At 37.4% G+C, this 21,107-nt stretch overlaps 1 protein-coding gene across 1 annotated transcript in view; it reads left to right on the forward strand.

The window, feature by feature from the left end:
• The window catches only part of LOC104165159 (potassium voltage-gated channel subfamily KQT member 1-like), a gene marked incomplete at both ends in the record, with an annotated part of 65,885 nt that extends 51,152 nt beyond the window's left edge, over positions 1-14,733 (forward strand). Inside the window, 4 exons of the mRNA XM_009704725.1 lie at positions 646-772; positions 6,718-6,796; positions 9,626-9,722; positions 14,565-14,733. Coding sequence (XP_009703027.1) covers positions 646-772; positions 6,718-6,796; positions 9,626-9,722; positions 14,565-14,733 — 472 coding nt within the window. The remainder of the gene's footprint in view (positions 1-645; positions 773-6,717; positions 6,797-9,625; positions 9,723-14,564) is intronic.
• Between the last annotated feature and the right edge of the window lie 6,374 nt (positions 14,734-21,107).

A 21,107-nucleotide genomic window follows, 5' to 3' on the forward strand; every position in this document is an offset into this window, starting at 1 on the left:
CCCCAGGGAGCACCAAGCCTGAGAGAGTTCAAGAAGCATCTGGGCAATGCTTAATCATATGATTTAGTTTTAGGTAGTCCTGCAAGGAGCAGGGAGTTGGACTTGATGATCCTTATGGGTCCCTTCCAACTTGAGATATTCTATGATTCTACAATCCTATTTTGAATATACAAAAGTTGACATTACACTTTCTGGTTTTATGTTTATAAATTCTGTTTCATGATCAAGAAATATTTCATATACTTGTTAGTTTTAGGAATGAGATTCTTGTAGCCTCCCTCCGTTCCTTACTTTTAAAAATTTTTTAAAAAAATTTAAAAAAAAAAATTAAAAAAATTTTAAAAGTTTTGGAAAGAAACAAAAGAAGAAGATGATTGTGGTTTTTCCCTATGATATACTGATGGAAAGGAGCGTAAACCATCCATTTATTTGTGCAAATCACATTCAGGAGCAGATTATATCTCCCTTTTATGTACTGGCTGGCATATGCATATAAAAAGTGGACAGATGAGGCACAATCCTTTTTATTGCATCTTTCATCTCAACAAGCTTATTTGTATTAGTCATAGGAATAAATTAGATGTACAAACTGTAGTCTGTCTTTTAATGAAAAAAATTGGGTTTTTGTCTTTTTAATTTCGATAGGAAATAGTTCTGGTTGTCTTTTTTGGTGCTGAATATGTGGTCCGATTGTGGTCTGCAGGCTGCAGGAGTAAGTACGTTGGCTTCCAGGGAAGAATACGGTTTGCCAGAAAGCCAATATCAATTATCGGTAAGATTTAAGCTTTTTTTTTTTTTCTTAACTTTGCTATTATCGTCTGTTTTAAAGTAAAGATGTCAGCTACTACAGAGACCATATTGCAATTCTGAGCTATGCTGTCACTCAAGCATTTAGCTGCTTTGTGAACCTATGCAATTATTTCTCCTTTTGAATTGCTAGAACTGAACATTTAAAATGTGGCTGTGAGACACAGGCAGACATCAGCTTAAGAAAGGCAAAATTGTAAAGTGAAGAAATCTTTACTAACTCTACTTGCATAATTGGAGAAAACAAGATTTTGAACACAAAATCCTTCCTTAGGTCTGCTGTAGAAGGTAAACAGAAAGGTGAGTATAAATTGGGAAAAACATGGAAATGTGCGAAGTATAACTCAGGAAACATTCCCCTGGGTAGTACTAACTATTGTGGGTAGCGTCTCTGGATTTGGAGAGAGTTTAGGGGGAGAGGTGACTAACAGAATCTGTGGAACAGTGAGGAATTAATAAAAGGTGATGTTCAGACAAATTGTAGTAGACCATAAAATCAGCATTTCTGGTTTAAGTCTGTGATTTTATATAGAGTCCAGTAGAGCTGCGAATTTTATGTTACTCAAACGTCAACTCATTGAGTTTTAAGTAGAGCAAAATGGGAGAGGTGAAAAGGGGAGAGGATGAGCTGGTGTTTCCTTAACCACCTGTGACTTTATGAAACTTGGTACAAAAACTCAGGCAACAACATATTCTACTGTACATCTAGATGTGAGTAGTGAATAGTGTGACGAAGTACTGTACTCAGTTTTGGATAATTGAGAAAGAAGTGTTTCATTACATAAAAACAAATTATTCAGAGGCTTCTACAGCTGATCTAGTTATGATCTAACCATGAAACCTGTAGGTAACTTTTTTCTCCTAATCATGTTCTTGACTTCTCTTTCAATTAATAAATGCTTCTTAGGTAGGTATATTAGAGTACATGAGTGCAGGAGAAAATGTGGCAATCCCATTAAACTGTGATTTCAACTTGATAGTGGTTTTATATACTGGTATTGTGCATCTACCACAGTAGACATTAATGTTTGTATAGCCCTTGGAGAAGACACGGTCGTTTTTGTTAAGAAAAGACTGCAGCTGGTTGTACATTCAAAGGTATCAGTACTGGTTTTACATTTAAAATTCCCCTAAGAATACTATACAAAGTCAAGGTTGGTCTGTACATATCAATTGCAGATGGAACTGTGTCTACACTAATCCAAATAGCAAAACTTGGGAAATACATTTGCTGGGAATGATAGAATCATACTGATTCATCCTATCATTTTCAAATCAACCAGAATAAAATACAAACACCAGAAAAAGCAATTAAAGGATTAGAACAGAATGTAAAAAATAAGGTGTTCATTTTACTTTTGCGTTAATACAGAAGTCTTTATTTTAAAATCAGAAAATATGATTGAAATGTCTTTGATCTCAGAGACACTTCTTTTATGGATTTTTATCCAGACTAAAGTTTGGATTAATTCTTAGAAAGTTCAACTTGGGTAGCAATTTTGAACTTGTTTAATTTCTCCTATTCTCTTCCCTTTTTTCCCTTCTCTAATTGTAAATAAAATTTATTTTGGTGCTTATTAACAGAAAGAAATTTAGTAGTCAAGCCTAGTTATTACTTTCTTTTATAAACGTGTTTGATATTATTGCATTCCATGCTGCATAAAATAGTATGTTAACATGCAACTTCAATAACGGGGGAAGGAAAATGTTAAGATAGGACACACTATTTCTTGAATGGTGTTTTAAAATTTTATCTAAAATGGAAAATGATGCAACTCCTCTACCTTGTAAATAAAATTTTTTTATTTCTTAGGTAGATTTTCTGAAGTTAGCGTAATTTTTCTCCTCTTTGCAGACAGATTATAGGTGATTACATGTAAGTGAGAAAAGACAATTCTATAATTAAAGAATCTGTCAGGAGACATAGATTGAATTAATTCCCAGGATACCAAGAAACCCTGGAAGAATGACTTTGTCTCTCCATGCTTCTCCATTCCCTAGTTCACAGAATGAGCGTGTTTAAAGAGTGAGCAGTGCTCAGGTACTACGGCAGCAGCAGTAATAGTGATACCTTTCCTAAATATTGATTTAACACTTCCGTTACTATTTCAGTAGTGTTAAGTTAAGAGCTAAATGCTTCTGAAAATCCCAACCTAATTAGAGTTTTATGAAAGGCAGGTACCAAGCACAGGCAAAATCAAGAGAACGTCCTTTCACAACCTCTTTTATCCTTTTGTTATTGTTCCAGAAAATGTCACAAAGAACCAATTTATGAATTATCTTTTGTTTCTCCTGGTTTTGACAGCATGCAGTTTGAATGACATAAGGGGGACATAAGTTACTGGTGTAAAGACCTGAGTCCGCATATGTGTGTGCATCTCATATTGTCCTTAAGTAAAGGACAACAGAACTTTATTTATGAGCACCTTTAATTGGTTATGTATACAGCTCTGAAAAAAGCATCAGCACCTGGTATATAAAGCTCCAGTTACCTTGTATAAACCTAATTTATGAAGTGCTGATAGAACACAAAAGTTCAGCAAAAAAGAATGTGATGTAAATCAAATACGTGCATATAATCTGTTTAATTTAAGTCCTTATGGACATCATATTCTCTCTAGACTACCAAGAACACACCTGCAAGCTGAGGGCTATTTACATTCTGTAAAATACTATGGCAACTAAAAATTAAAATACAAATGCAAATATTTTTACTGTTTTAAATTTAGAGAGGATTACTTACTTTTAATCAAAAAGCTGAGAATTGCATACTAGAATGTACACTTGTGAGAACATTAGAAATAAGTCAGCAATTTGCTCAAAAAAAAGCAGTACTCGGGTAGGCTGCATTATAGGTGTTACTGTGTGCTGTGTTGAAGTTTATGCATAACTAAGCAATATTTCACTGGCAAGCTGATTTTTTAGATAAAAATGCAGCTGATTGGAATTTCTCAAGGATTCAGAACAGAAGAGGAAGCCATGGGGACAGAGGACTAGCAGTGGATGAGGTTTTCAAAACTGTGTACTACACATGCTAAATTGCAGGGAATGTGATTTATGTAGGTCTGTCATCTACATATCTAATGCACATATTATACAGAAGATGCTATGTCATTTTTGTCCCTCTACACCTTGTGTATGTACAGACATGTTTGCAAATGTGAGTAGGTAGAACGTTTGAGAAGGATCTCCACATACCGCTGTTTATAAATTACTGGAATTCAATTTTTAAAATTACCAAGCCTTCCTGACACTTTCTTTTTTAAAAGCTAACATAAACACTAATGTAATGCTAATCTAAATACTAATGCTTGTTAGAGTTGAGAAAGTTATTTAAATAAATGTTGGCTCTTTATCCTGATATTTTCCATGCCTGCTTTAGTTTGAGTCTTGTGGAGGCATTTCATGCAAAATGTTTAAGCTGTTCCTGAAAAAGGCAATTCTGGTGATTTCCTATGGAGAAGCACCAGCACTTCCAGGCTTTGAAGCAGAGAATGAGAAAATAGCTTTTTGATTGTCACTGAAAATCAACTCCAAGCTGACAGACTACACAAGTCTCTGAAAAACTGGTAGCTTGTTTATGCTTAAAATACCCTGCTAGAGAATGTTGCTTACATTCTTCAAAGATTCAATCTGCAGTGAGTCTGCACAATTCAAATTCCAGGTTTCTCTGAGCATCAGTGCTAGGGCTGGATGTGAAAAATCTGTTGATTTTGTTTTTATAGTGCTCTTCTTGAAACTGCCCAGGGCACATGGAAAGGGAAAATACCAAGCTCAAATGCTGAGGTGAAGTGTGGTGGGGTAGGAGGAATGGACTGGGACACAGAGGCTCAATGAAATGGCAGGAGGATGGATGCTGATGTAAGGGCCTGGGAGAAGGACGTGTAAAGAGACCTGCAAGCAAGCAGGAGGTTGAAGGAGAAAAAAAATAAGGGCTGAAAATATGTGGGAGAGAAAGGTGGCAGTGTAAGGGCAGAAGGATATGCTGAAGACCTGGAGTGTAAAAATAGGACTGTTTGAACCAGTAAACTGGGATTAGTATGAGAAGCTTAAAGATTGGAAACGGGCATGAAAACTAGGAACAGAGAAGAAGCAGAGCTAGAACAACAGGTTGGGGCCGGGGAGAGGGAAATTAAATATCTCTACCATGTAGAACACATTTTCAGAAAAGTGGAAAGTACAGATGAAAAATCTATGTTACTGTCACTACCTTATTGAAACTCATTTCCTAAGTGTCAGTCTTTTCCTCCACCAGTGCTGGTCATTGAATGGATGTGTGTGTCTGATAATTTACTAAGGACATCGAGTGCATCATTGCCTAAGGGCAAAGGTCTGTATTATGATGTGATGGGAAGAAAATCCTCCCTAAATTCCGAGTGTTTACGAATGTGTGTTCACACATATACATGATAAAGGAACATCATAAAAAATTTGAAGGGTCAGGTACTCAAAAGTTAAGATTATCCAAAAATGGAAGGTCCTTCTGTAGCCTTAACTTATCCCTCTCTATATTTATACTCATTTTCATAAATATACAATTATTGCAGTATAACCTTTAAACTGATTGAGTGCTATCCCTTGGGGAAGAATCCTGCTTTTACAGGAAAAATCAGACCGATGCAGGAAATTATTCCAAGTCAGAGAGCGAAGGATTCTGTTGGTTGTAGAACTGCTGCAATATTTGTTGCAGCAACTACCCGGTTGTGAATGAGGCGGGAGAATGTTTAAAGGAGAAGGAAAAAAGTTACCCTTGTTGAAGGAAAAAAGTTACCCTTGTTGAAGGCAAATGTTCTTGCCTCTGCAGTTGGATTCTATCCTGCATCTCGCCTAGACATCACACGGAAACTCTGTGGCAATCATTTAAATCAGTTTTCACAAGTGTGCCTCATTTTCTGGATGTCCAAATGAAGACTTTGAAGTCAGGTTACAGAGGTTCTGAGCCCTCACAGCTGCAAATGAAGTCAGCAGGCACTGGTTTTTTTGGAGTCCTATATAACGTGAAGTGCTCTCAAGAATAAAGTACTGCCTGTTTAAAACTGGCAAGGAGAATTTACCAAAACTTTTCCTCATTCTGTCTACATTTGCTACCCATTTATAATAAGATCCTTTATTTTCTGGTTAGAATTTGAAAGTGAAGCATTTAGATGATCTAAGGAGGTTTACCACAGAAATGCCCATGAGGAAATTAGAAAAATGTCTTCTCAGAATAATGTTAGAGTAGGGTTCAGTAATTAAAAGCAATAGACCTGTTCACTGAACAAGGATAAGAGAAAGTAAGGGATGCTGGCACTGTGAACACAATCCATCATTTTCATTGTATAATGCTGGAACTGTGTAAACTCTGGAGTTGTGGAAAATAAAAAAGGAACTCTGGAAACAATTATTTTTTCATACAATTAAAGACTGTATCACAAAGTAAACCAACAACTCTGATTCTTTTTAGGCAGCCTTTGTTCTGACAGTTCCCTAAACTTTGAAAGCTTGGCTTTACAGCTTTGATACAATTTTTAAACTAACTGTATGTGTGTGTATATGTGTATGATACTTGACTTTATGCATTTCATTACCGATTGAAGCAAACCCTTACTTTCCCTTTTAAATCAAGAGCCTCGAGCCAAAACGTGGATTCATTTCTAGGGTGTACAGATGCCTTTGCCTTTGTTGTTTTTGTGGCAAGCTGCCAGATCTGTCAGGATCTTTGAAATTTTCATTATTAAATTCATCATGGGAGAAACTGTAGTCATTGTTTTTTTGATGTGAAACTAGTACATTAACTTACTGCCCACCAAATTTCAGCTAACTTCGTTTCTTTTTTTAAAGCTCTTTCCTCGGTCTGTATTTGTTGTGTGTTTCAGTGCTGAGAGCTAACATTTAATACATTCTTTCTTTTTTTTTTTTTTTTTTTAACAGATCTAATTGTGGTAGTCGCCTCAATTATTGTTCTGAGCATAGGATCTAATGGACAGGTATTTGCCACCTCAGCAATAAGGTATGTTCTTCTAGTGACTGTAGCTCTTCACAACCGCAGATGTTATTAGATGTACATCTAATTTCCCAATTTCCAAATTAGAAGTAGGAAAAGTTATTATATTGAAACACTGGACAGTGGAAGACTGCGTGTTATTGTGCTTGGTCACTGGTTGAGAAAGAGTGCAGAAACAAGGCATATGAAGAATGGTGGGAATGCTGAAGCCAAGAGGAAAAAACTAAAGAAACATTATGTCCTATATAAAACATCAAACAGCTCTTTTTCTGAGACAAAAGAGTATTACAGAACATCAGTTTATTTAAGAAGTAATCCAGACAGCACTCAACTCAGTACTTTTTGAGTATGAGTAATTACTTTGTTTAAAGAGTAATTATGCTTTGGTGGATTTGTTTGGCACAAGAACTCATACCATACATGAACCAGAAACATTTGATGTCTGCACTGTTTATTCAGCTTGCATCAAGTACTGCAAGCTTGTTTTGGGAAGTAAAGTAGGTAAATAGAAGAAAGGATTGATAAGCAGAATAGGTGTACTTCCCAGTCCTTCTGACTTGCAAGATGTGCTGCATGTTCGGTTACGAACCTCTGATTTCCAATGCAGTCTCATCCCTGGGAAGTGAGAATGTACACTACTGTCTGAACTGTCTAGCTGTGTAGGCAAACACTGAAGGGAACTACATATATAAAGTATTTTTAAGGTAACTACTACCATAGAATATTAATCTTTATATGATGATAAAGACTCATACAGGCAGCATGAATGTGATTTATCAGCTCAGATAGGAGAAGAGGAGGGTGAATGTGAAAATTCCAAAGGTTTTGTTTAATTTGACTAGAAGTGTAGGAAGGACTTTAATGAAAAGGCCTGCTGAGTGTTAATGTGTGAACCCAGGTGGCTGTGGGCTCAGTGCAGCCTTTCCTAGTGTTAAATTACACAGTCACTGTCCTACGACTGAGAATACTTTCTGCCAGAGAAGCTTAACCCATGTCTCTGCAGTGTTGTTATTGCCCCGTTGAAAAACTATCTGGGTCAGGCAAGTCTTAGTCCCATCGGATTTCCTCAGAACTGTGATGTGAGGAGCTGTTTTTGAATTAAGAAGGAATGAATCTCATATCCTTGCCTTTACTTTTGTTGCTTTTAAGGTATACTGTTATGGTCCTTTTTGGACCTCCCTTAAATGCCAGCAATCCCAGAAAACATGGGTGCACACGTTAGGTTGTTTTCTTGTAGAATGAAGTTGCAAACTCCAGTCCCACCAGGTATGACAGGTTGACATTTTGATCCCTGCAGCAACCAGTGAGACTGAAACCTAGCAGGACTGCAGAGTTCACAGCAGAGCCCTATAGCTTTCTGTCCTTAGCTCACCAAATTGACAAAAATGGTCTTCTTTCCATTGTAAATCCATGGATTTCTTTTCTCTTTTTAAAGGAAACGAGTTGTCCATGCTCAGAGGCTGTGCATCTGCAGTTTCTTGTTCACTTTCTTGTTTTTCAAATCTTTATTTGTAAAACTGCCGGCCTATAACCATCTCAGATACAACAGAGACAGGAACAAGAACTGCTCTTAGGTCAAGGCATCAAGAGGTGTGTCTAATAATTGTGCAGGGGAACTGCATGTAGATCCCTCCCCTTCTGACATAAGCAACCGATGAGCTATTACATTACTTAAGTCTATTGGTGGTCACGTATTTGGTAGTCTTGTAATTCTTCTGGGACCTGTGTTAATTAACAGGTTTTAAGTGGATATTTTAAAGTTTCCAGGTAATTAAAATTAATATTCCGATGACATATCAAAGAAATAACAAACCATGGTGTTCATATACCCAGTCACTGATACGTGATTGGATAATCAGGATTATTATGTGCTTTTCAGAAAAATGACAAGCATTTGATTGTTTGACTGTCAGGTGTGAAAGCTTAGAAAACCTGCTTTCTGAATAAAGGAAAAGTTGGGTCTTTCAGAAGACAATGTACCTTCCCAGTCTGAGTAACACCAGTGACTGAAGGATGGCACCAAGCTGAGTTTCCTGCCTGTTGATGTCACCCAGAAAAATGCAGCCACAGTGGAATTAAGAAGACTGAATTAAAAAAAAAACCAACAAAACAAAAAAAGAACTAAAAATACTTTTAGTGAAAGATTTTCAGATAGATGAATTCAACGTTCATCCTTTCCTGCCCTTCACTGTTTTGTTTCAGTGATAAGATAGTAAGATGAGCGTAGGCAAAGTTCATTGTTGAAAGGGTGACTAGAACGAAATATTTTCATTGAATAAAATTCTGCTGAAGAACCGAATGGATAATTATTTTTCTTTAGTTGAAAATATTTGGAGTTTATGATTCAGTTATTGTCCTAAAATCACATAGGACTATATCTATTTCCAATTAGATGATTTCTGTAACTTACACAAAAAAGGACTTCAGTAATACCATGCTTGATTCACATTCTGCTTTTGGCAAATAGAGAAAAAAGTTTGCTCATGTTTATGTTAGCAAAGCTTGAAACACTGGTTTTGCTTGGAAAGGAAGCATTTGAGAATCATAATCAGGTAAAATATGCAAGTTTCCTCTGAGTTTGAAAGCATGTATTTTAGACTTTTGTTTTTCTTTTAAATAATGGTTGTCCTTGTCAATATTTCTGAATATATTTGAATACGATTAAATGTGATGAAGACATACTGTCTACTGAGATGCCTCAAGTCTAAGATGCAACCCTCGCCAGCGGCAATGCTATCATGGTTCTAATATGTCAGTGAGCATAGTCAACTGTGTGTAGATAGAGCAGTGTTGTTCTTAATCATTAGTTTTATTTAATGACCTGTTTTTTTACAGAGGAATCCGATTTCTCCAGATACTTCGCATGCTTCATGTAGATCGACAGGGTGGCACATGGCGACTATTAGGATCAGTTGTTTTCATACATCGTCAGGTACTATATCTTTAATGATCCCCAGCATTTTGTTTACTTTAGTATATTATTTTCCTGGACTCCAAATCATAGTCTGTTTTTTCTCTAGCAAGAGAAAAAATTCTTTAAAAGTCCATGCTATGTTTCTTTCTGCTATTCTTTACTTCATGTCAGTGGCTAACACAAGTTTGGATTTTTTAAATTAACTATTGTACTCTTTGATGTTATCCTTCAATATAATTTATTAAATGCAGTTATGTGGGCTGCCTTTCATATTGCAAATACTGTCCACTCTCTTCACAGATGTGTTCCTAGCTTGGTCTGTGGAAAAATGAATACTAGTGGAAAAGTCTTGATAGAACAAGTCAATTATTTAAATAATTCTATTTCCTCTGCCTGGATAAGGAGTTTTCTAATCCATTCTATAACTAAAAATGCTAACTATGTTATGATAATATGCAAGAAAAGTTACTTTGCCAAGGGTGTAGTCACAGAGGTAAACTTGGCTGTAGTTACATGTCCATTAAAGCTTTGAAACAGTTATTCTGTGTAAAAGTTCATTAAGCAGGACAAGCTTAAATGTTTTAGTGCAGACTTTTAAAAATTTCTAGTTGAAGGCTTCTTTTTGGGGCTTCATGGAATCTCTTGGTGAAAAGCCAACTTTGCTTTATGAACATAATAATAAACTTTTATCATTAGCCTTTAAATCTTGCCATATCCTGCCATACTGTGGAGGGCCAACACTGTGCTATGAATCTGTACATCAGACTTGTAAGGGTGGTTCTTTAACCTACTCTTCATGAGTGTAGATTTGTTCTCCAGGTATTGACAAATAGTTACAAATTTTCATGCAGGTATTGTTTCAGTTGCTATTTAGAAAACTGTTTTTCTGGGGCAGATAATGGGAGGTACTTAATCCAAAAGATTAATTTTACATTAAAAGTTACTTTTCTTCTCTTTCTTTTTTCCCCCTAATGCTGTAGGAAATTTTATGTCATGATGGCTGTGCAGCATTGATGCACACCAAAGTGCTCTAGTATAAAGCCTGCTTTCATCCTGTACAACAGAATGACTTTTAATGCTCCGTTTGTGTGGTCTTCATTTGTTATGGTCACATTGCCTGGATATCTAGCTAGGGCAGAGCTGATATCCAAATGCACTTTCTCAACTTTTGCTAACCTTACTGACAGAGGTGTTTGAGAGAATTTTTTCCTGTGGGTGTTCAGAGTTTTAGTCAAGAATCTGGAAATACTATCTCCAAAATATAACACTTAAGTCTTAAATGTCACAAACATAAATAAGTTCAATGATTTAAAAGGAAAAAAAAACACCCTTGGAGAAGTGAATTTATGAATAAACGCACCTGAAGTTCTGCTAATCCAAAGAAGTGATTATGATGATATATAAAACTCTACAGATCTGTAGTACTTGTCAAAGCAGATCACCCACTAACACATTAATAAGAAAAAAAATCAAACATACAGTTCTGTATTGACATTGGACAAGTGTAGCTGAAATCCTAGCATGGTACCAAATGGAAGGGAAAATGGAACATTTGTTCCTGTCCAGTCTCTTAAAGAAATTTTTGTTTAAAAAACCCAAACCAAAACAAAAACACCTCAGCTGCTTTTGCTTTACAGGCAGAAACAAGGTCCTCATTTATTTGTTGAGTTTGGTACTCTTTCAGAAAAAATGGGACCCTAAACCCTTAAACAATGTGAGAAAATAAATTCACATCTTTGTGACCTGTGAAAATAACAAGCACTTGGACCTCTGTGGCCCCAGAAGGGCTTACTAAAGTTGTCACCAATGATTTCCATGTGTTTTGGAATTTTACATATGGCTGTATTAGCTCACTCAGGCCCGATTTGGCTAGGATGCTCTTCTATTTTCAGCAGGTTGAGCTTATATGAGCATTTCTCGCCAAAAGCAACAAAACATGAGTCAATATCACATGTGGTGATGGAAAGACATGGAAAAATCATGCAGCTTACTGAAAAATGGAGTTAGCCAATCCAGCTCCAGCTTGTAAGCCTCTCAATTAGTTTTACTTATTCCTCACATTGCTTTGTGAGGTCTGAGGAGGCAGTTACTGATGACTTGTGGATTTGGGGTTTTCTTGCATTTTTCCTAAGTGTTGGATTTTATATTGTGTGGTCCTTATAGCAACTGAAAATATAAATCTGCCTAAGTTACAAAAATGTGTTGACTCAAGTCTCTCAATATTCAAATTTACCTTTGTGCATATTTGTTTTTTTGTTCTTGCTGTTTCCTTTGCAAATGTGTATTTGAAAGTCCTTGCCAAAACCGGTCATGTATTAGGCAGCACTCTTTATTCTTAAGCTCTTAGCTATTAAAAAATCATATAAATGTGACGTTTTAAAGCCTGATTTCTGCCAAATGCTCTTTGCTTTGAGATCATGTATCAATTAATACTATTTGACATTGGTAGACACCAATCTATCCATATTTCTTGAAGCATGTATTATTTTAAAATCTTCTGCGTCCTCTCTTAAATGTGGTATGTATTAGCTTGCTGCCATTGTTTTTAATAATGAAATATAGGTATGTAGTATTTTGTCTTTCTATACGTATGTAACATGGAGTGACATTGAGAATAAGTCTTAGGCAATTATATTTTCATCTGGGCTTTACTTAAAAAGGGTTCAGTCTTTAGATGAATAGGACTGGAAGCTGAGAGGTGCCAATGGTGCAATAAGCGGAGTGGTTCTGTTGGTATTTCAACCATTTTGAAAGAATCTCATAAGACTCTGCATAGCACTTCTGAAAAGCATATTTTTCTGCCCACTTCTCAAAAAGCCAGCACTTAGCACAGAAGTATTCCAATTATTATCCACTTTCTGATTCTGTCCTCTGAGACAAAATTAAAGGAAAGCAGTGATGGCCATTCCTCAATAACATGTAAACGCTATTAATACCTGAGATGTAAGCAACATGCCAAGTGTAACTAACAGATTTGTGTTGACGTGGAAGGAAGTTGCAAATCTACTAGAGATGAGAGTAGAGTGTTTTCTTTGTAAGCAGGCAACAGGAATTAGTCTCCATTTCTGTTGCAGTTTGCTATGGATCACTGAAATTCCAGTCTCAGGTGTTAAACAGTTTGGTCTTGTATTGAAAAAACACTGTGTAGGCAAACCAAAAAGTTGTGAAAAAGTAGAGAAATGCAAATAGTCAACTATAAATGTAAACACAAGGGACTTTTCAGAGCAATGAAGTCCTATCTACAAGTACATAGTCTACCGTTATCGGTAGAGGAAAAGACGAGAAAAGAATGGTGACTAGCATAGAAATCTCAACTACCAAACCCCCAAGGTTTATTTCCTCTTTCAGCTGCCTTGTTTAGCAAACAGGCCTGCAAAAAGTTAAGGCTTAGATTAAAAGACTTGCCCATGGGCAAAACTGAACACTATCAAAATTCATTATTTAGGTCATTATTAAATGATAAGAGAAAAAACGCCTACTTAGCTTTGTGCCAAGATTGCTTAAAAACTTGCTGAACCTGGATTTTAATTAGTGCTATAGCAGAAGGAAGAGTATATATAGTTCCTGCTGCTCAATGCAGTTACTAGCTACCACGGCTACATTTTCCGAGAAAGCTCTTACAAGGAAATGAAAAATAAATAAAAAAAAAATCTGAAGGAAGTTTGATGATAAAACCTGAGCCTTCCCTCACAAATGGTTTAAGAGACGTGGGTAGAGCGTTACAGAAAATCCATGAAAACCTGACATACTTTATCAGTGGAGGCAATGCTTCTTAGACAGGTTTTAATTTTAAATTTATCTTATGGGATTATTTTAATTCCCATATTGGTTTGGATCCAAGGAAAGAAAAATAACGCTGTCAAGAGTTTAAGGAAGATGCCAATGAAGATGTAATACAACAGCGTTTCATAATAAAGATGGCTAAATATGTGCAAAGAAAATAAAGGAATAATAAGTGTTAACTATTGAAGCGTTGTAAACTTTAATTAATTAAAATAAGCTATTTTCCCTCATAACTAGGTATTGGATTTTCCTGAGGGGTCGGTGAATATCTCATTTGATTACGATGTAGTGCTGCTTTTATAAGCTTTACACATTTTTGCATCTGTGACACCACACATTTTGACTTGTTTAAATGTGCAAGCACATTTTTCGTGAAGACTGTTAACGATCCTGTCTCTAAGTCACATCAGTTCTGTTAAAACTTTCCTATCCAAAAATCTAGAGAGAAACTGGTACAAGGATTGTATCATGCCCTAACAAAAGTCCCTTCTGATAAACTGGCCTAGCCTCAAACAGTCTGTTTTTCAGGAGGTTACACCTACCTAACATATTTTATGTTAAGATTTTATTTTATCTTAACATGAAACTGTTAAGGCATCAATATTCAGTCTTAAGCAAGCTAAATATCAGATATACAAGTTCATTGCTTAGATGTGGTCATAATCACATGGTTGTTGTTTCTTAACTCTTATTTTAGCATACTGTTCGTAAAGTGCATTTCTAAAGCTGTCTTACTATTTTCAAAATATATTAACATTTGGTATTTTGAATGGACACTTAAATGGAATGATTCCCATTCACAACACATAAAACAGGAGAGGTGTCTCACCCTGCATTTAGCTGTCCAAATGATCTTGTATAAATGCTGGCTTCTTGAATTCTTTAGTCTCATATGAACAGAAAACAAGTCACTGAACTACTTCTTTTGCTAGAAGCAAATTTGATACCTGAAATATAACTTACTAATTTTTCTACTGTGATGCGATGCAAAAAGCCCCCAGATATTTACAATGTTTTAGAACAATAGAATATATATGATGTAAATCTTATGTGCTTGTTTGCTTTCTCTTTTAATAGGAACTCATAACCACGTTGTACATTGGATTCTTGGGATTAATTTTTTCATCCTATTTTGTTTATCTTGCTGAGAAGGATGCCGTTGATGAGGATGGAAAGACAGGTTTTTCCAGCTATGCTGATGCTCTTTGGTGGGGTGTGGTAAGTCTTTACAAATGCGTGCGCAAACGTAGTGCACAAGATTTTCTGTTGAAGTTGTGAGCTTTTTAAAAAAGCTGGCATTTCTTTCTTTGCAGAATGTATTTCTGTAGGGAAGCTCAACAACCTTTTAGAAAGAACACAAGAAAAAATGTAATAAATACAATTACATTACTTTGGTATTAAACTTTATTGTGAAAGCATGATAGCAAGTCCTTAGCAAAGGACATTAAATGTTTACAGATACAAAAAGTCCACACTGAAATCCACATTTCAAAAAGACTATAAATACCCTCCAAAACCTATAACACTTCTTTTAAACTCTACCTAGTTATCTGCAAAAGGTGCATAATTTTAAAAGTATATTCTATTTGTGGAAATTGAGTAATAACTCTGTTTTTTGGGGGGATCTTTTTGTGTAAAGCTCACTCTCTCAGTAATAATGCAGACATTGATGCAGGTTACAGGCTCCTGGGTTTTTTTAATAATTCCATGATTCACTGTAAAGGTAAATAGCTCCGTCAAAAGCAGCTGGAAACCGCTTTGGGTCTCAATCATCAGTCAGAGTCAGTACAAATCTTTGGTGAAATAAAGAAAAAAATACCATTAAGGGGGAACTGGGATTTTGAGAGCATGGTGGTGATTATTGTGTGCATGCCCAGAATCAATTGAAAAAGGAATAGATAGCTATGAACAGAATAAGAAACCAGATTGTTTCTCCACTCCCTTCATATGGCTCTTCTCATCATGTTTCTCACTGTGACTCATGCTTTCCTTCCTTATTAGCTGTTGCACGAATCATCTCTTCTCTTGTGGTCCCTTTTCCCCACTAGAAAACTTCATCTATATTTTATGAGTTGGCTGTCTCATTATAACAAACCCAAGGAGATCCATCACATCAGTGTTAGTGACAGAGAAAAATGAGAGGACTAGAACAGATGCAGGGCCACCAACTTCCAGGGAGAGAAGCATATATTTCAAGAGTGATCTGAAACATAATAAACTGGGTTTGATTTTAGATGATATGCTTGAAAAATGCCAATATAGTTATTGGACCATAAACCAATTGTTTATCTGCATCCAAATAAACTGGTGAGTAAGCCTGGGAAGGCAGATAAAAAGTTCCTAATAGATATATGTTTCTAATCCTTAACTTAGATGCTGCATAAGCCTCTACTTCCATGAAGTATACGGAAATATAGATTATATTACACGTAGCCTGAGTTACCACTTTTTAAGTGGTTCAGTATAAAAATCTTTTAAACATTAAATTCCTGTCATCGGGTTGTCAGGTGTTCATTTCATTTGCAGAGTATCACCTGTGGCTGTGCAAAACAGTACAAACCAAGGAGAATCTAGTAAAAAAGAAAAATCCACTAAATGGCCAGATGGACCTGGTTATCTAATGTGCTGGGAAGAAACAAAAGCATGAACTAGCCCATACAACAATCACTTGTTAAAGTCCTCAATAGACATCTGATAAAATTTTCAGAACATAAAACCTCATGGTTATAGACATGAGATAACCTCTAGCTAGTGGAGGAAAATTATAAATATCCCAGAAGCACAAGTTGTGCTATATTTTAAAAGCAATGGTAAAACAATTAGGGTGTAATTGATGTTATGAAAGGTACCCCATGTCTACTTTAAGAAAACAAACCAGTACCCAGGCTCACTTATTCTGCTATTATTTGAGCAGTTCAGCTCAAATACCAGTGTTCAAACGACTGGACGCAGTGCAGCGCAGCTACTGCTTCTGTTTTTATGGACGGTCTAGCTGAATAGTCTGTGAAGTATATCTGATTAAAAGTGGGGCTGCTTGTGGGAAGTTTAGCAGCAGTAGGGGCTCCCGTAAAAGTTTGTGCTAGTTCAGCTATACCTATGAGAAATATCTCCTAAATTTTTCTAGCATAGTGAAGTTCCAAAGAGGTTTGTAGTAGCATGTGAATGAGAATGACACCAGCGAAAGAAATGGAAAGCATGTAGTTTATTAATAAGGAGGTCTTAATTTAGTATGTAATCATTAAAGGATGGTGATTCATGTTAGCTCTGCACAATATCTTTGGTGTTTGATAAAGTCGTTCCTAGGCCTGTAACTGCTAAAGGCCAGAAATGCCCAAATTCAGACGGGAATGGGAGGGAAGAAGAACCCCTCATCAAACCGAGGGGAGCAAGGTGCAGTGGAAAACGAAGCAGGATTTTCAGCAATCAGTTTGAGAACTAGCTATGGGTTTTAGCATCCGGTTCTGCCTGGGTATATTCACGCATGGGTTATTCCTGCATGTTATAAAACTCCTGTGTGAAGCCAGTGTACTTTTTCTACCTTTCCTTCTTTTTTTAGTTTTTTAGTTCTAGTTATCCGGAGCTTCCTTTATGAGTTGCATTGACTGTTTAGATACGGATTACAAAATAATTTTAAACACTAGAAGCTACAGCCTTGATTTGATTAAAGAGTAAAAAATTAAGGTCAAAAAACTCAGGATGTGTTTATACAAGCATATTTTGTTAGTATTTTGGACTTAAGGAATTTAAAAGGAGTTCAGTTACGAAGACCAACAGATAAGTTTAAAATGTGCATTACTTTACCTTGTTGCGATAGATGACTTGGAGTCTGTGTTTCAAAGTGTAATTATGTGCCTGGCGAAGTGTTCAATGGGTTTTGTTGTTGTTTTCCGAAACTTGACTTGTTTTGTGTAATAGCAAGATAAAATCAGCTTTGTCTTTCTCTAGCTGTGTGAGGCACATGAAGAACACTGTTGAAATTGTTGTTTAAGCTTTTCAGCCGTCTCGGCCTCCTCAGCATTAGTGAGTCACGGTGCAGGTGCAGTTCACAGCTGGGAACAGTGACAAAGGACAAAGTGAATCACTTGCTTTTTCTTTTCAAATCTTCTGTAACATAGAAACACAGATGTGGAGTTACCAGGGAGTGAAACTTGATTTCACTTTTTGCCTTTCAAAACTGAACCACAGGGAAAAAGAAAAGCTTGGTAGCAAGTATTTGAACGTCTTATGTGTCTGACAAAAACCACAGAGTGTATTATAGGTAACATTTTGCTTTGAGTAGAAAGTGCAAGCTTGCTGAACTTGATACAAATGGCCTGTAAGGTTTAAATATGAAGAAAAGGGAAAATAAAGAACGAATGAGAGTTGGAATGAAATCCTAACTACATTCTCCCGTTCCAGTTAAATGCAAGGTTGTTTCACCTAGATTTGGCAGGTACACAGATTAAACTGCAAAGAGATATCAAAGGCTTGTGGTATTTTATATGAAGCCACTTTCAGAAGTTATATCATGTTAGAACAGATGCAAAAGCATTTCCAACGTCACTGTCAGTCTGCCAGAATTGCAACCCGTGTCACAGCAGTTTTTCTGTCCTTTCCGGGTATTTTTTCTTGAGGAAAGAAGAAGGACATGTAGGAGGCTTCTCTTCTGTTGTCCCTCCCGTGCTCATCTCATGCTGTTGGTAATACTCGTTGGTTTTGCTGCAAACTGGACTACTCTGTGCCATTGAACTTGAGGTAACTAGTTGCTCCAGTAAATTGGTGTTAACTGGCAGAGGTACTTGGGACCAATTGCTCAGAATTTCCGGTAGTAAAATCCCACGCCAGAGGTAGCAATTTGAACCCCTTTACATTTAATATGTTTTGTGAGGTGTGCAGTTCTCACTCTTCAAACTTCAGGACACCTGCCATTCTTAAAGCATGTGAAAAGCTCTGTTGACTTTTACTAAATTAGAATTCTTCCTTTTTTGAAGTGTACATCTACATTTTCAGAGCCTGTCTTAGAGCCTGTGCATACCAGCTGGAATGTGCCATAGTAAATCTGTGTAACAAAGGAGATGTCATTTTCCAAAGCCTAGTTATTAAACATTTTCTGAGCAGATAACTAATAACTTTTAGATATACAAGTAGAAAAAGATTCTGGTTATGGTTAAGAAAGCCGGAGAATGACATTATTTGTAATCCTTTCCACATACTTCAATGCACTAATTAGATTACCAAGAAGGAACCCTCTTAAGGTAGCCAGGGAGAAACTTTCTGAGGCATGTTCAGGCACCTGCGGGAATCTGCCAGCTAAATGCCTGCTGTAGAGATGGAAAATCATCTTTTCTGTGGTTACAGCTTTCATGCTGTCTTCCATAGTAACACTAAGGCAGCTCAACATTACTGCAGTTTGTTTTTAAGTCCTGAGCGCTGGAGAACTAAAAAAAAAACCCCAAAGAAACAACCCCACAAAAAAAACAAGAAGCCTTTCATAAGAAAAAAAGAGAGGAAAAGGAAGGAAAAATCCCAGACTTTAAGGGGTCATCTGGGTGCACTGAGGCACTGAAGTGCTGTTAAAGAAACTGCTTTAACTTCCTCCGCTCCCCACTAACACATACTGCATTTCAAAGTTGAATTTTGGGGGGTCTGGTTTAATTTTGGGGGCTGGCAAACTTATCTGTTTGTATTGCTGGTAGGGCACAGCACCCATGTCACTTCACAGGCAAGCCACATTAAATCTGGACAAACAGCTGGCAAGACAGAGCTCCTGCTGAGAGCAGTTTGCAGTTCAAAATAACAATATTCATTAGAGGGTATAGATACTACAAAGTTGACTTCATCAAGTGGGAAATTCACGATGAGTAAACACAAGCCTAATTTTTTTTCAAACTTGGAAAAACTCAGTTTGATAGTGGTTGGTCATTTTTTCCCCTGCAAATCTTCCTTCCAGCTGTCTGTAGAACTGCTCTGACAGGAGGAGGAAATATGTTCTTCCCATGCCTTTATTGCTGATAGTTTCTTTTGAGAAGCCTATTTTTGCATAACTGAGTATTTGTCAGCAACTTTTCCCATAAAAGGCAGTATTTCCACATCCTCTTTTGTAGTCAGTGTAAATTTACGTATTCTTTTAAGTCTGTTTTGGCTGTGTTTTTGCTACCATTCAAGGCAAAATGAAGGGAGTGGGACTAGGTTTAGAGCTGGTCCTCCCAAATAGAAGTACATTTTTTTCTATTTAAAGCTCTCCCCAGTCATTAGTATTGGTGACAGAATTCTTCATTTCCTCACCAGAAGCTTTCCATTTCTCAGAGGTACAAGTCATCCTTCCCTTACCAGTTTTTAGAGCTGATCCTCCCAAATAGAAGTACATTTTTTTTCTATTTAAAGCCCTCCCCAGTCATTAGTATTGGTGACAGAATTCTTCATTTCCTCACCAGAAGCTTTCCATTTCTCAGAGGTACAAGTCATCCTTCCCTTACCAGTTTATGGCAGGGGGGGGGTTTTGAGTATGCTAAAAAACCTTAATGGCTCTGACCAGCCACACCTGGGACCACCTCTGTTTAGGCTGAGCCCTGGCTACTTATTTTCCTGCCTGAGCTGTGCTGGAGGAGAGCTAGTCACCAGCTCAGCCATGGTCTGGCCATCTGGAGCTCAACCTGTTGACTGACTTCCATACTTGACCTCAGACTTACCTCATCACCTTGATATTACCATATGAGTTAGACTCTTTGTTGGACATGGCTACTGTCTGTGAGTCTGTCCTGTGGGAGGGCTGTGCCCAAGGTGGTGAAGCCCCTGTCTGACCAGCTGTGGGATTCCCTTGGCTTGCCTTGGGATCGCTTTCCGTTGGGGAGCAGCTGGCCCTTGTTAGCTTACAAACCTTTCTGATGGACCAGCCTTCACCTGGGCTCTGATCCCCCCACAGCACCAACCCTTTACTGACCACTGGGCTCCTAATGAATTCTCTTCCAACCTGTTGAGGCTCATCAGGAATAGCTCAGAACCTCTCTCCCACTCAAGCTCTCCTCGCCTCTGTGCCTTTTCAGGGGTGACCTGACACCCCTACACTAATTTAGTCCCTCTACAGCAAGTCCCTACCGATCCCAGACCTGTGTGAGCACATGCCTTGCTGAGAAGGGCGGCTGTTGTTGGCCCTGAGAGGACTAATTGGCCTAATGACCCTGAACACCATCACCTGTGGGCTCCACCCACACCCAGGGGCTCTATTTAAGCTCAGCCTTCTGGTGGTTTCTGGTTCAAATGTGGCTGTGCCTGGTTATGGAGTCCCCCTGATCCTGGCTTGAACTCACAGGTTGGTCTCTTGGCTTTGTCTCATCATTGTGGATCCACATACTGACCACTGGACCTTATTCTGACCTGTGTGTGAACCTCCTGGCTTGATGTTGGACCTGCCTCGTTGCTGTGATATGTTGCTTTATCATCTGGATGCTTGGTTGGATCTGGCAGCTCTTCTTCTGCATCTGTTTTTGCTTGGGTGCTGTGGGACTGGGTCTTGACTAGGGAGGCACTGCCTTGCTGGCAATGTTATCTCCCTTGACTTTGGGCTCCCCATCCCTTAGAGAATACCTGGTCTTGCTGCACCCTGATGAGAAACGAGCAGATCCAGGTATGGTAATGTGATGT

Source organism: Cariama cristata, unplaced genomic scaffold, assembly GCF_000690535.1.
Source record: "Cariama cristata isolate BGI_N322 unplaced genomic scaffold, ASM69053v1 scaffold1880, whole genome shotgun sequence".
In the NCBI taxonomy this organism is placed as follows: Eukaryota; Metazoa; Chordata; class Aves; order Cariamiformes; family Cariamidae; genus Cariama; species Cariama cristata.